Genomic DNA, 13,631 nt, shown 5'->3' with positions numbered 1-13,631 from the left:
TCGTTCAGTTCCAACTACAGCCTTTTGACAACACGTTTTCCTATTAACTGAATTGTAAAAAATACAACCAAGCTTGTGCTCATTAAATATACATGTATATAAAAACCATACAAAAAGTACAAGATTGATAATGTTAGGAAACTTTTACAGTGTCAACATCCTGCTTTCTCGAAATCTTTAGTAAAGGGTCAAAGGTCAAATCTTTCTGTGCAAAAACTCAATGTGACTGAAATTCTGAATTCAGTGTCATGCCTAGGCATGCCATGCACAGAATTTTAATATGTAGTCCTTAAAAAAATAAATAACAGGACAAAAAAAGTAACCAAAAAACCAAAAACACACCACAGGACAAAAAGTTCTTCTTAAATCAAATTCTATTTGTGAATTCAGCAAAATAATTTCTATAAAATAAAACAGCAAAATATTTAAATAGAATAGGGTGGGCTGTATCTGTTTGCAGGGGTATTTGGTTTTTAGACAGGTTCCAAAAATTACACATTCAAGTTACCAATTCTCTTTTAAATACAGTATTAACCGATGAGTTCCTTTTCTTTAATCAAATGTTTATTCTGAAATTGTGATACCTCAATTATATTAACTAACCAGTAGTTTCTTTAATTAGACCCTGCTTTGAAGGTTAAGATTTTTAGAGTAATGGAAAAGGAGCTAGGACAATTCTTGCTTTCAAGTAAAATTGTGACTGAGCAGAAAATCAGCCAGACATCTTGGTGCAGAGGTACTCCGAGTACTGAGGGATTCTGATGACTTCCACGTCACTGGGATCCAGCAGAAGGAAAGTTTTAGAAGATTCACCTAAGAAGCTCTACCAAAGAAACAAAACAAGCACACCAAAGACAGTCTTCTATTACGCTCCAGCATCCTGGCATAGCAACTTTTTGCATATTTGTTTTCAATCTTTTACAATTCTCATGAGTGATGCCTGAGTGTTCTTTATCCCACCCAAGACTGAGCTGTCAAACATTATAAGGAACATATGTGCGACTGCAAACCGCCTGTCACGTTTCTCCCCTCCTTTTATTGTTTATATTCTAGGTGTACAAAGGAAAAGCTCTGAGCGATACAGCTGTCACTTTGGGACAACTGCTGTCATTATGGTAATTTTTTTCCTCACTGGCTACACTAACCTGGTGTGAAGCCATGCTAAATGTTACAGCATTAACTATAGCTTCAAAGTGATTAACCTAATATCAGAATAAAAAGGCAACAAAAAATCTAGAAACAATGTTACATCACCAATTTTCCACATCAACCAAATAATTTAAAGGTTATCAGCCTTACATTGCTCTTAATAAAACTGACTCCAGTGGCAAAGAATTAACATCAAATTATTGGTGTAGCTGACATGGATGGGCTGTTTTGTTGCTGTTGGTTTATTTTTTTTGTTTTTTTGTAAAGAAGTTGATCCAACTGCCACGAGGCAGGCAACACTGGTTGCAGAATGCAGTGGGTATAACAAGAAAAGTAACTTTTGTAGTTTTTGTAGATTTGTGAGTCTCATCAAGAAAAAAGTTTCTTGCTTAAGAATTAACAGTCAAACATTAATATACTATATACACCTTTGCCATTTACACATTAGCATCAGGCCATTTATTACAAAACACTATACACTTTCCACTGCAGGCGGGTTATATATTGACAGCAAATTTCTGCAGATAAGACAGTGAATAAACTCTCCACTCCATGTTGATTAGGAATAGTTTTTCTAGTTTTAAATATTAGCCAGACACAGAAAAATGTTGGACTGTAAGGCCTGGGTGCACAGTCTTGATGGAGCCAGTTCATTATGTGCATTTCACTGATCCTTGGTCTGAGGTGGGGACACTTCTTCACTGCCTTCATAATTTTCTTGTGCTCGTTGGCCAGTTCTCTGAGGGTTGTTCATGTGATGTGCTGCTGGGCCAGTATACGGCTGTCCATGCACGTGGTTATTCTAGGAGGGAACAAGAGATCTCCAGGTTAAAACGTAGATTTGGTTCCTTAACCTTTTTAAAGACAGGAACCCTGCAAGTGTTCTGACTTGTTCTGTACCTTCCCACCAGCCAAGATTTTAAGCTTTACACTCGAACTCATACTAAGCAAACATGGTGAATACGCACTTCTCAGTATGCTTCTATTTATACCCTGAAATATAACAAACAATGTCTGAATGTCTCAAGGTATCTATCGTTCCGGGCTGCATTAGATCCATGCAATTGTACATTCAGGACTGTAGTTCTTCCAAGGGACTGTGAGCCCCTTCAATTCACTTATGCTTTTATAGTTTACTGCCCATAGAAATCTGATGGACTCTTCATTTATTTCCAGTAATTTTTACTGTCATTGGAATCTGGGGCCAAGGATCTACACTTCAATGCCATACTGTAGTGTCTTTGGAACCCACTTATAGACCAGCCTAACAGGAAATGCCATAATTCTTTGTACTATACAATGATTAATATTTTATGTTGATGACAAACTGTGACTAAAGAAAATACCACAGGGGCAATTTCAAACATGCTAATTATTCCTTTTCTTTTCTTAAAAGACTTATAATTTATTTGAAAGGGAGAGTTTTACACACACACACACACACACAATCTATCCTCCATTTGCTGGTTAACTCCCCAAATGGCCACAATAGCCAGGGCTGGTACAGGCCAAAGTCAGGAGCCCAAGCACTCTGATCATCATCTGCTGCTTTCCTAGTCATATTATCAGGGAGATGGACTGGAAGCATAGCCAGGACTTGAACCGGCACTCCAATATGGAATGTCAGCATGGCAGATGGTGGCTTAACCTGCTGTACCACAATGTCAACCCCACCATTCCTCTTCTGATCCTAGTTAGCCATCCTTAAGCTGATCCCTATTTACCTGCTGATACTGAGATCCAGGTGAATGGGGGTATAGAGGGGCATCTTCAGGTGGAGGTGACTCATGTTCATCTGGGGCATCTTGGTCATCTGGCTCCTAATTTTAAAATTTAATGACAAAAAATAATGTAGGCAAATTCAAGTTCATTTTTAACCTTCTCTATTTGACATAAGTTTTTAAAATCTACAAAACAGATTCATTAAATCTTTTTTCACTGCAGATAAAGCAATAGAAAAAACAAACTGTCCAAAACATTTCAGATAATTTTAAAGAAATTTCTCCAGAAGAAGGCTCCCTCATTAACACAGAATGACATAAACATTAGAGCAAATAGAATCGTGACATAATTTTCCCACACTATCATTAATACATAAACACTGGCCTATAAAGTAAAAAATTACTTTGATTTCTTCCATTTCTATCTGCTGCACACTGGTGGCTTTTTTTACCTCCTCTGGACAGAGTTCACAAGCTTTTGCAAGTGTCATCCTAGCGCTATGTGATCTCTCCAAGAAATAACCATTTGATGTTTCATTGCTTTGCACTGGGGGAGACCAATTGTTGTAAGTGTATTGAGGATTGCCAGTGTATGGTCTTCTTTCAAGTTCATCTCCAAGCCATTCCACCGCCCAGGTCCACTTTCTTTTAAGATCTCCGTTACCCTTCAAAAGAAAATAAAACCATATGTGTGAGGATTTGGAATATATTAGCTCACTTAATGACAAGTGCAAATTCTCATGATTCTCCTGAACAGAATCCTTAAATTTGATTCAGATTTCTACAAAATTATGAGAATCCTCACCTGCAGGATTTGGTAAGCAACAGGACAATTGCTAAAGAGAGCTACCATACACTTTATACACTGGTAGGCTCTCTTTTGATAGTGATTCTTGGAGCGCTGGATTGTGTCAAAGAGTCCATCTCGGTCATCTGGAATTCCTTTAAGTGCGTTATGAATTCTGAAAGAGAACCAAATGTAAAATAAAAACTAAAATCTAACAGCAGCTAGTATTTATTGTGTCTACTACATGCCACTCAATAAATGTCTGATTTTTGTCGTTCAACCCTAGATAGCAGGTCATACCAGATCTCTGAACAGCTTGCCTCAGGTCAGCTAGTAGGGTCTAGCAGCGTGACTGCAGAGTCCATGCTCTTACTTATTAGCAACCAAAATGATTTTGATAAGCAGGTAATTTAAATACAGTACTTGAAGCAAATTCAAAACCCCAGAGTAATATAATCTTTAAGAAAGTTAACTAACAACTAAGTTTACAGCTGCTTTAGTTGAGAATAATTTTAGTTCCTTTTATAAAACTGCATTTCTAAGGGTGTTAGGATCCAGTGACTAGGAAACAAGTGATTGGTTCACTTCCCAAACAGCCCCAATAATCAGGGGTAGGCCAGGCTGAAGCCAGGAGTTTCTCCTCAGTCTCCCACATGGGTGCAGGGGCCCAAGGACTTGGATCATCTTGCACTGTTTTGCAAGGTACGTTAGCAGGGAGCTGGATCGGAAGTTGAACAGGGAGAACTTGAACCAGCACCCATATGGGATGCTGATACTGCAGGTCATGGCTTTAACTCACTGAGTCATAGTACTGGCAACTGATCTAATTTTGAAGTTGAGAATTAATCTGAATTCTAATAATGGGAATGTACAGTAGGCAAAAGATTTTTACCAGCAACAGTATAATTTGGCTGATTTATCAATAACCTAGAGTTTCATTTCAGTTCCTGACAAACTGTAGCAGAATAACATTTCTGTTTTTCCCTTAAATAATTTAAAAAATGATTGTAGTGTCAAAAATACACCTTGGTTTATTGTATTAAAAACATTACCTGCCAGTAAACAATGTGGTAAAGACATATCTATTTCGATACAATGGAATGCTATTCAGTCATAAAAAGGAAAGCAGCACTGATTCATGGTACAACATGGATGAGCCTTGAAAACATTATGCCAAATGAGGAAGCCAGACACAAAGGGCACATATTGTAGAGTTACATTTTTTATGAAATGTCCAGAACAGGCAAATCCACAGAAACAGAAAATAGATTAGTGGCTGTCAGAGGCTGCAAGAACAGGGAGTGACTGCTTAATTGGCTACTGTGTTTCCTTTTGGGATAGCAGAGTATCCTGAAATTGGATGTGGTAGGGGCTGCAACAATGTTGTAAATATACAAAAAGTCACTAAATTGTATGCTTTAAAATGGATGAATTAAAAAAAAAATCAGTTCCTTTATGGCACTGTATTTATCTTTCCAAGTTGAAAGGTAGGGGAGTTGGGGTGACCTTCTACCTGCTGCGATTTACTCCCTAAATGCCTTCCACAGCCAGGAGCCCCAGGAACTCAATCTGGGTCTCCCACGTGGGTGGCAGGGATTGAAGTACTTGTGTTCTCACCTGTTCCCTCGCAGGTGAGCACTAGCAGGAACCGTGACAGAAAGCAGAGCTAGAGCTTTACTAGGAAGTAGAGCTGCAGTGGGTAATTTAACCACTGTACCCAATGTCTGTCCCTGAAGTTTTTACCTCAATTAAAAAAAATCCAATCTGGATAGTCAGAATTTAAAAATTCTTATGTGCATTATATATTTTACTACAGAATGTTCTAATCCAAAAAGCAAGCCCCCCCCCCCCCATTACATGTATCCATGAAATCTACTGTTGGAGAGGTGTGTTGCTTGTGGCACAGCAGGTTAAGCTGTCATCTTTAACACCAACATCCGATTTTAGCACCAGTTAGTCTCAGCTGTTCCACTTCCAATCCAGCTCCCTGCTAATGCACCCAGGAAAGCAGTGGAAGATGGCCCTGGTGTCTGGACCCCTGCCACCCACAGGGGAGACTTGGATGGAATTCCCCACTCCTGGTTCTGGGCTGGCCTAGCCCAGGCTGTTGTGGCCATTTGGGGAGTGAACCAGGGGATGGAAGATCTCTCTCTGTAAACTCTGCCTTTCAAATAAAAATCTGTTTTTGCATTTGCCAAATGGCTAGGTGGAAGTCAGGAGCCTCTTCCTGGTCTCCCACATGGGTGCAGGGGCTCAATCACTTGGGCCCCCCTCTGCTGCCTTCCCAGGTGCATCAACAGTGAGCTAGATTGTAAGTGGAGCAGCTGTGACTCGAACCGGCACCCATGTAGGATGCCGGTGCTACAGATGGTGGCTTAACCCGCTAGGCCACAATGCTGGCCTCCGATCTTTTTTTCTTTTTTTAAATTCAGCAATCTCATAAAGCTTAATAAAAATTGAGACAAATCAACCACATCTAGGCTTCATGCTGTTTGTTTAATCCGAAAAACTGCTTATGTTGTTTTTACCTTCAGTATTGTCAAGTGTTAAATTATTTTTGCCATATCGCATTTTTGTCCCACTAGTATTAGCTGTTTTCAAATGCCATTTTATCAATACTATCTTTATCTGCCTTGTTCTACAATGCTTAGCAGTGTCAGCAGATGGCAGACACTCCATAAATATATGAAACCTGTTTATTCCATCAACCAAAAGCTTAGTATGAGAAATTAGTTTCAGGCTTGGGCCAATGATCCACATTTTTACTAATCTGATTACACTTGTACAAAAATTGATTTTCCCACACTTAATCTAGCATGTACACTTTCACCATTATCAACTATTCTAACGAGAGCTAAGATGTGACTGATTTAAAGTTACAAGCGTAACGCTAATAACATCTTGAGAAAGAAAACAGTAAAAGTTGGATTTCATTATAAAGTCAATTTAGAATTGAGTTTCAAATACTTCGAGAGGGGTGCTGAATGCTGGCTGAAGTAGATGGTTGTAGTGTGAACTACTAAATTTTGTGCCTCAAGAAAACTGATACCTGGTTTAATGATATTTGTACAATATTAATTTATTTGAAATCTATGATGATAAATTTGAAAATACTAATTCATGAATTCTGGCATTTGCAATTCCCAATAACACTCAAGATTTAAACTTCTCTATAAGTACTGTGTTTGTACAGGACCTGTTTTCTAGTTTCTGTTTTTTTATATTAAACAGATGGGAGGCAATCTACTACGTAATTTATACTATCATCCATGTGGGAAGGAAGTTTTAATTTTTTATTCTTTTGATTAATGATTTTTATAGAAAACTTTTATTTAATAAATATAAATTCTGAAAGTACAATTTCTGTATTATAGCAGTTTTCCCCCCATAACTACCCTCCTATTTGCCAACCATCCCATTCTTCATTAAGATTCATTTTTAATTATCTTTGTATACAGAAGATCAATTCTATACTAAGTAAAGATTTCAACAGTTTGCACCCACACAGACACACAAAGTATAAAGTACTGTTTGAGTAGTAGTTTTATTGTTAATTCTCATAGTACAACACATTAAGGACAGAGGTCCTACACAGGGAGCAAGTGCACAGTGACTCCTCTTGTTGATTTAATAATTACCACTCTTATTTATGATATCAGTAATCACCTGAGGCTCCTGTCATGAGCTGCCAAGGCTATGGAAGCCTCTTGAGTTCACCAACTCCGACCTTATTTAGATAAGGCCATAGTCAAAGTGGAAGTTCTCCCCTCCATTCAGAGAAAGGTACCTCCTTCTTTGATGGCCCCTTCTTGGGAAGGAAGTTTTAAAGCCTGATAGAGTTGTCAACTAAGTTCATAATTTACTAAAGATTGTTTGACTCAAAGGCAGTGCAGTAAGCTTTTATTGCAAAAAAACAAATAGAATAATTCTGGGGGAAGTTGGAGGGCTAGTTAAGTTGAAGAAACTGAGTTCTAAAAACCAAAAGCCAGCACTCGCAACTTTTCATAGTGAAAAATAATTTTAGTTGATCCTCATTTTTCATGGATCTTGTACTTGTGATTTTGCCTACTTCTTAAATTTCATTCATAATTTTAAAATCAACACTCAAGGTGCATTTTTGGCTATTTGTGGATATGTGCAGATTAGCAAAAAATTTTAGTTCCCCAATGTGCACATTCCTACCCGAAGTCAAAGTCAGGCACAGCCTGGTTTCAGCTGATACTATAAACCAGTGTCCTCCTTTGCTGTCTTCTGTAGTGCCACATTTCCCACACACTTGTGCTTTCTGTTGGTGATTTCAATGTTTAAAATGGCCCCTAAGCATGTACTGCTGAAGTGTTGTCTACTGTTCCTAAGCACGGAAGATGCTATGATGCATCTTATGGAGAATGTGTATTAGAAAAGTTAAAAGTACTGTGGGCTCTGTGAGTGCAATGAAGGAGTCAACAACATATATTAAATGAGGTGCCTTTAAAGAGAAACACATAAAGCGAGGTTATGTGTATTGATTGGTTCACAAAAATGTAGAGAGGATCATAGGAACCTAATTTCCTTCTAAGAACAATGGCTCGGTATTTGCTAACTCAATTTTTACAGTGCCTTTATAGAACACAGCTACTACGAAGAAAGGGACCATAATAATGAACACAGACCTAACACTTTAATAATACTGGTTGGGGCACCAATCTCCTCCCCAGTTGAAAATCTGTATGTAATTTTTACTCCCCCCAAAATTAACTGGTAGCAGTCTGCTGCTGATTGAAAGTCTTACTGGTAACATAAATAGTTGATTAACATCTATTTTTCTCCTGTATTCTCTGTGGTGAAAAATACACAGAACTGCAAGAGAACACTTTGTACTGTGATATGTAATTTACTGGAGAAAGTAACTCCTCATGCATACATGGTAAGAGTCACATGGCATTTTAAGAGGACATTCTAAACACTTAACACCGTAGTGTTTTGGTAAAGCCACCACCTGTGACACCAGCATCCCATATCGGTGCTGGTTCGAGTCCCAGTTGCTCCACTTCTGATCCATCTCCCTGCTGATGTGTCTAGGAAAGCAGCACAGGATGGCCCAAATGCTTAGACCTCTACCACCCATGTAGGAGACCCAGAGGAAGTTCCTGGCCCAGCTCCGGCCATTGTGGCCACCATCTGGGGAGTAAACCAGCAGATGGAAGAAAGATCTCTGTCTCTCCCATAATTCTGCCTTTCAAACAAATTAAAATTAAAAAAAAAAAGTTTATGGCACAGCAACAGGAAATAGCTACAAAATTACTAACTTTATGCAGTTTGATTTAATTTTGCATCTTTATACTTGTTTACATTTCTTATGATTATGAATGGTGCCATACTGCAGTCTGTATGTGGTTAAGTTTTGGTAAATTTAACCTGCTAGAATAAATTTGTGTATATTTTATGGTAGTAAATGATAAAACAGACTATATCAACATCATTTCATGCATTGACATACCTTCAGTTTTCTTAAATTTATTTATTTTGGGGCCGGTGCTATGGTATAGCAGGTAAAGCCACCTGTACTAGCATCCCGTATAGGTGCCAGTTCAAGTCCTGGCTGCTCCACTTCCAATCCAGCTTCCTGCTAATGGGCCTGAGAAAGCAGTGCAAGATGGCCTAAGTACTTGGACTCTGCACCCAAGTGGGAGATCCAGATGAAGCTCCTGGCTTCAGATCGGCCCAGTTACAGCCATTTGGGAAGTGAACCAACAGATGGAAGATCTCTCTCCCTCTGTTTCTGCCTCTAACTCTGCCATTCAAATAGTTGGGCAAAGCTACAGACTTAGAGGGAAAGAGGAGGAGAGGGAGAAAGGGGGGGGGGGCAGGGAGAGATCTTTCATTCTCTGGTTCACTCCCCAAATAGCCAGAACAGCTGGAGCTGGACCAGGCTGAAGTGAAGCTGGGAAACTGAAACTCTATCTGGGTCTCCCACGTGTGTGGCAGGGGCCCAAGTATTTGGGCCATCTGTGGCTCCTTTCCCAGGCAAATTAGCAGGAAGCTGGATTGGAAGTAAAGCAGCTGGGACTGGAGCAGGCACTCACATGGGCTGCTGGCATTGCAGGCAGTGGCTTAATCTTCTGTGCCACAATGCCAGATCCAATTTTTCTTAACTTTTTAAAAATATTTCTAGGCTACATGGCTTATCTGGAAGTATTTTCAAATTGTTGCAAATTTCAAAAAATAAAAAAACTCCAAAATACTCAAACCTGCATATAAATAGACCCATAGCTCAAACCTTAGATGTTCAAGGGTCAAATGTACTTACCTAAAAATTGTCTTTAGCTAATTAACCATGCGACCAATTCTAAAAGTAACGTAATTAATACTAAAATAATCCTATAGCAACATTAGTGAGATTCAAATGTTTACCAAAAGCTTGTTACTTTTCCTTAAAGAAAAAAAGAGAAGAAAAACATGGGCAATGAGGGAAGAGTAAAAATGTGAGGGGAAGGATGGTAATTTATTATTTACCCTTGTGCTAAGTTTCTGTTTAAGATAAAATACTCACTAGAGTGCCAAGAGGTTTAAAAAAGTTTTGACTGTCATTTATGTCTAACACCTGGGCAAGCCTAATTACTACAGTAACAGAAAGTATCCACCTGTGAGTCTGCCAGGAGTCTTCAATCAACAGTATTTGCAAAAGCAGATCCAAATATGGTCGGAGTTCATAGGTGTAGGAATATGCAACCTAAAAACAAGACATGGTGAATAACTTACAGGAATAACAAATCAAATTATAGAAATATATAAATGTTTATTTTCCTTTAACCTGCCAAAGAAGTTCACTGAGGACAGTAGATGAAAACTGAGGATTCTCCCAGCAGCAAAAACGAAGTAATTTGACTGTTTCCTCTGAGTTACTGCAGTCTTCAATGATTTTCTTGACATAACTTGTTCTCACAAATAAAATGTCGGCCACATTCTGCTGAATTGGCATTATAGGTTGTGACAAATTAGGATCACCAAAAGGATTGGGAAGGGGAGGATTACCTAGAATACAGATTTGTCATCAATGAAAAAACTAGTAAGCTTCTCACCAGAACAACCATACAACATACTTTTCTTAAAAAAAGAAAAAAATCCACAGGGTGAAAGTAACATTTTAAATCAAGTTTCCTAATCAATATGAAGAAAGTAATAGCCATTGAAGTGATTAGCTACAGGTGATGGAATACAAAATTCAAATACCAACACTGTTATTTAGCTATAGCTGTCACTTAGCTATAAAGTATGCCTAGTAAACATGTGAAAAAGATACATGACTCTTTAGACTCATTTTATTTTATCCCCAAACATCTTTATAATTACATTTAATCAAGTACTATGCATGCCCAGCAGTATTTAAAAATGATTACAAAGAATGGAGAACTAAACTTTACCATTGATTGAAGACTGCATTCTTGAGGAGACGTTGCAACAGCGAATCAGTTGTGACACTACTGAGTATAATTTGCCTAATTCAGCATATTGATATTTAATTGGAGGACCAGGACCTTCATCTAAAGACACAAGCATAAAAGTAGCAGGTACACTCAATTTCAGAAGCTGTGTCTTTTCTGCCACACCTACAATGAAGCAGAGGGGAGAAGTAGGACAGGAGGGAGAAAAATATGAGAGGAAAAAATTAGAATGGCAAGAGCATCATGAATCATCAATTAAAATTATCTAAAATATTTGTCTATGGTTTAAAAAGCAAATGTGTCTATGGTTAAAGTATTCAGAGAATTATTCAACCAGAACAGAAAATTCACTGAGCATAATTATATTTAAATATCGTAATTGTTAACCAGTTGACCATGACATTTCAATCATACTGGATCACAGGAAAGATAAACACATTCTATGACCTGGAGAGACTGAAGAGAATATCCTACACTGTGATTCTCAACTCTTATCATTAAAAGGATGATGCAAACAACAAATAAATGAGAAAAATAATTCTTTCAAGAAATCCTCTTTTCCACCACAAATTTCTTGAAAAAGATGCTCAGGGGTCAGCACTGTGGTATAGCAGGCAAAGCCACAGCCTGCAGTGCTGGTATCCCATACGGGCACCAGTTCAAGTCCCTGCTGCTCCACTTCCCATCCAGCTCTCTGCTGTGGCCTGGGAAAGCAGTAGAAGATGGCCCCAAGTCCTTGGGCCCCTGCACCCGTGTGGGAGACCTGGAAGAAGCTCCTAGCTCCTGGCTTCGGATTGGCGCAGCTCTGCCTGGGGAGTGAACCAGATGGAAGACTCCTCTCTCTCTGTAACTCTGCCTTTCAAATAAATAAATCTTAAAAAAAAAAAAAAAGGCGCTCAGGGTGTTCATTCTGGTGCAGTGGGTTAAGCTACCGCTTGGGGTGTCTGCATCCCTACTGGAGTACCTGGTTGGAGTCCTGGCTACCTTGCTTCAGGATCCTGCTCAACAAGCATTCTGGGGGTGGTTTCGGATGACAGCCCAAGTATTTGGATCCCTGTTACCACATGGGAGACCTGGATGGAGTTCCAGGCTTCTGGCTTTGGCCTGGCCCACCCCTTCCCTTCCCTCCTTTTCTGCCTTTCAAATCAATTTTTTTTTTTAAAGATGCTTACATTTGTCTCTACTCTCTCCCTCATTTTCTCACTCAACTCATGCCAATTTGGTTTCTGCCTGTCACAGTTACGTGAGGCTAAGGACAGTTCTCAAACCATAGCCCCTTCCCCTCCTTGGATTCCTCTCTTTCCACTTTCTTGTCTTCAGAGTCCTTCTTCCTCTTCCTTTTGAAAACTAATGTTCCTTGGGGCTGGCACCGTGGTGCAGTATGTTGTTAATTTTCCGCCTGCAGTGCCCGCATCCCATATGGACACTGGTTCTAGTCCCGGCTGCTCCTCTTCCAATCCAGCTCTTTGCTGTGGGCCAGGAAAGCAGAAGATGGCCCAAGTGCTTGGGCCCCTGCACCCATGTGGGAGACATGGAAGAAGCACTTGGCTCCTGGCTTCGGATTGGCGCAGCGCTGGCCCTGGCGGCCATTTGGGGAGTGAACCAATGGAAGGAAGACCTTTCTCTCTGTCTCTCCCTCTCACTGTCTGTAACTCTACCTCTCAAATCAATAAATAAAATCTTTAAAAAACAAACAAACAAAATCCCTGATGTTCCTCAATGTTCCCGGGCCAGGCTATCTTCTCACACTGTATGCTTTTCCTGGATGATCAAGTTAGTGCTAAGGGCTTCAAGTTCCAAGTATTTTCATCGAGATGATTCCTAAAGTTTTTCAATGTTCTACTAGACATCTACACTTCGGTGTCACGCAGGCTCAGGATCAATCTACCCAAACAGAACTCATCATCTTTCTCCCCATACTTCTCCTCTCGTGTTTCCCTTCAGTAAACATCACCATCATCCACTCAGTCAAGTTGGAATCCCAGGCATCATTCGGAGCATCTCTTCTCTGTCCCCTTACCTTGACTATCCAACATCCAAATCCCACAGACTCTACCTCTTGCAAAAAGCACCATAATCTGTCTGCCTGTGTCCTCCTCATTGCCGGTTCTCCAGTACAGCCTCCAATGATTTGCCTATAGATCATTTCAACTACCCCTCCCCCAGTTCTACTCTATTGTAATCCACTCTACACTGTAGCCAGTGATCTTTCTACAAGGTTTGTCTATTCCAAACCCTACAATGGCTCACGAATGCCTCAGGGTTAAGTTCAAATTCCCTTACAAAGCTTGCCAGAATAGCACTACCATGAGACTCTTGCTCATCAATCTCTTGACATCCCCATTTTATAACAATGCTATTCAGACTGAATAATTTCCGTCCCCCCTTCCAATGAGCCATGTCTACTTTATTCCATCTTTATATCTGCTGTTCACAATGGATGGAAAGCTCAACTAATCAATTTCTACATCACTTTGTTTTCTATACTACTACCTCTATGATATACTTCCACAGCACTTTCTACTTTCCCTATTACAGCCATTTACACAG

The 13,631-nt window shown here is 39.5% G+C and overlaps 1 protein-coding gene across 13 annotated transcripts in view; it reads right to left on the bottom strand.

Annotated features, from left to right (window-relative positions):
• Positions 1-356: 356 nt before the first annotated feature.
• The window catches only part of USP9X (ubiquitin specific peptidase 9 X-linked), a 192,951-nt gene continuing 179,676 nt past the window's right edge, over positions 357-13,631 (bottom strand). For 7 of the 13 annotated variants that reach the window (XM_070067484.2, XM_089324380.1, XM_051827694.3 and 4 more), the window contains 7 exons: positions 11,061-11,246; positions 10,451-10,671; positions 10,281-10,369; positions 3,676-3,832; positions 3,275-3,535; positions 2,874-2,969; positions 357-1,951 (listed from right to left, as the gene is read on the bottom strand). In XM_070067484.2, the coding sequence (XP_069923585.1) occupies positions 1,814-1,951; positions 2,874-2,969; positions 3,275-3,535; positions 3,676-3,832; positions 10,281-10,369; positions 10,451-10,671; positions 11,061-11,246 (1,148 nt within the window). In that variant the 3' untranslated portion in view covers positions 357-1,813. The remainder of the gene's footprint in view (positions 1,952-2,873; positions 2,970-3,274; positions 3,536-3,675; positions 3,833-10,280; positions 10,370-10,450; positions 10,672-11,060; positions 11,247-13,631) is intronic. The other 6 variants (XM_089324381.1, XM_070067487.2, XM_008272506.5 and 3 more) reach the window with 1 other exon arrangement.

This window comes from Oryctolagus cuniculus, chromosome X (genome assembly GCF_051225735.1).
Source record: "Oryctolagus cuniculus isolate XC-2025 breed Fujian yellow rabbit chromosome X, ASM5122573v1, whole genome shotgun sequence".
NCBI classification, from domain to species: Eukaryota; Metazoa; Chordata; class Mammalia; order Lagomorpha; family Leporidae; genus Oryctolagus; species Oryctolagus cuniculus.
This window is presented reverse-complemented; position numbering and strand designations above follow the sequence as displayed.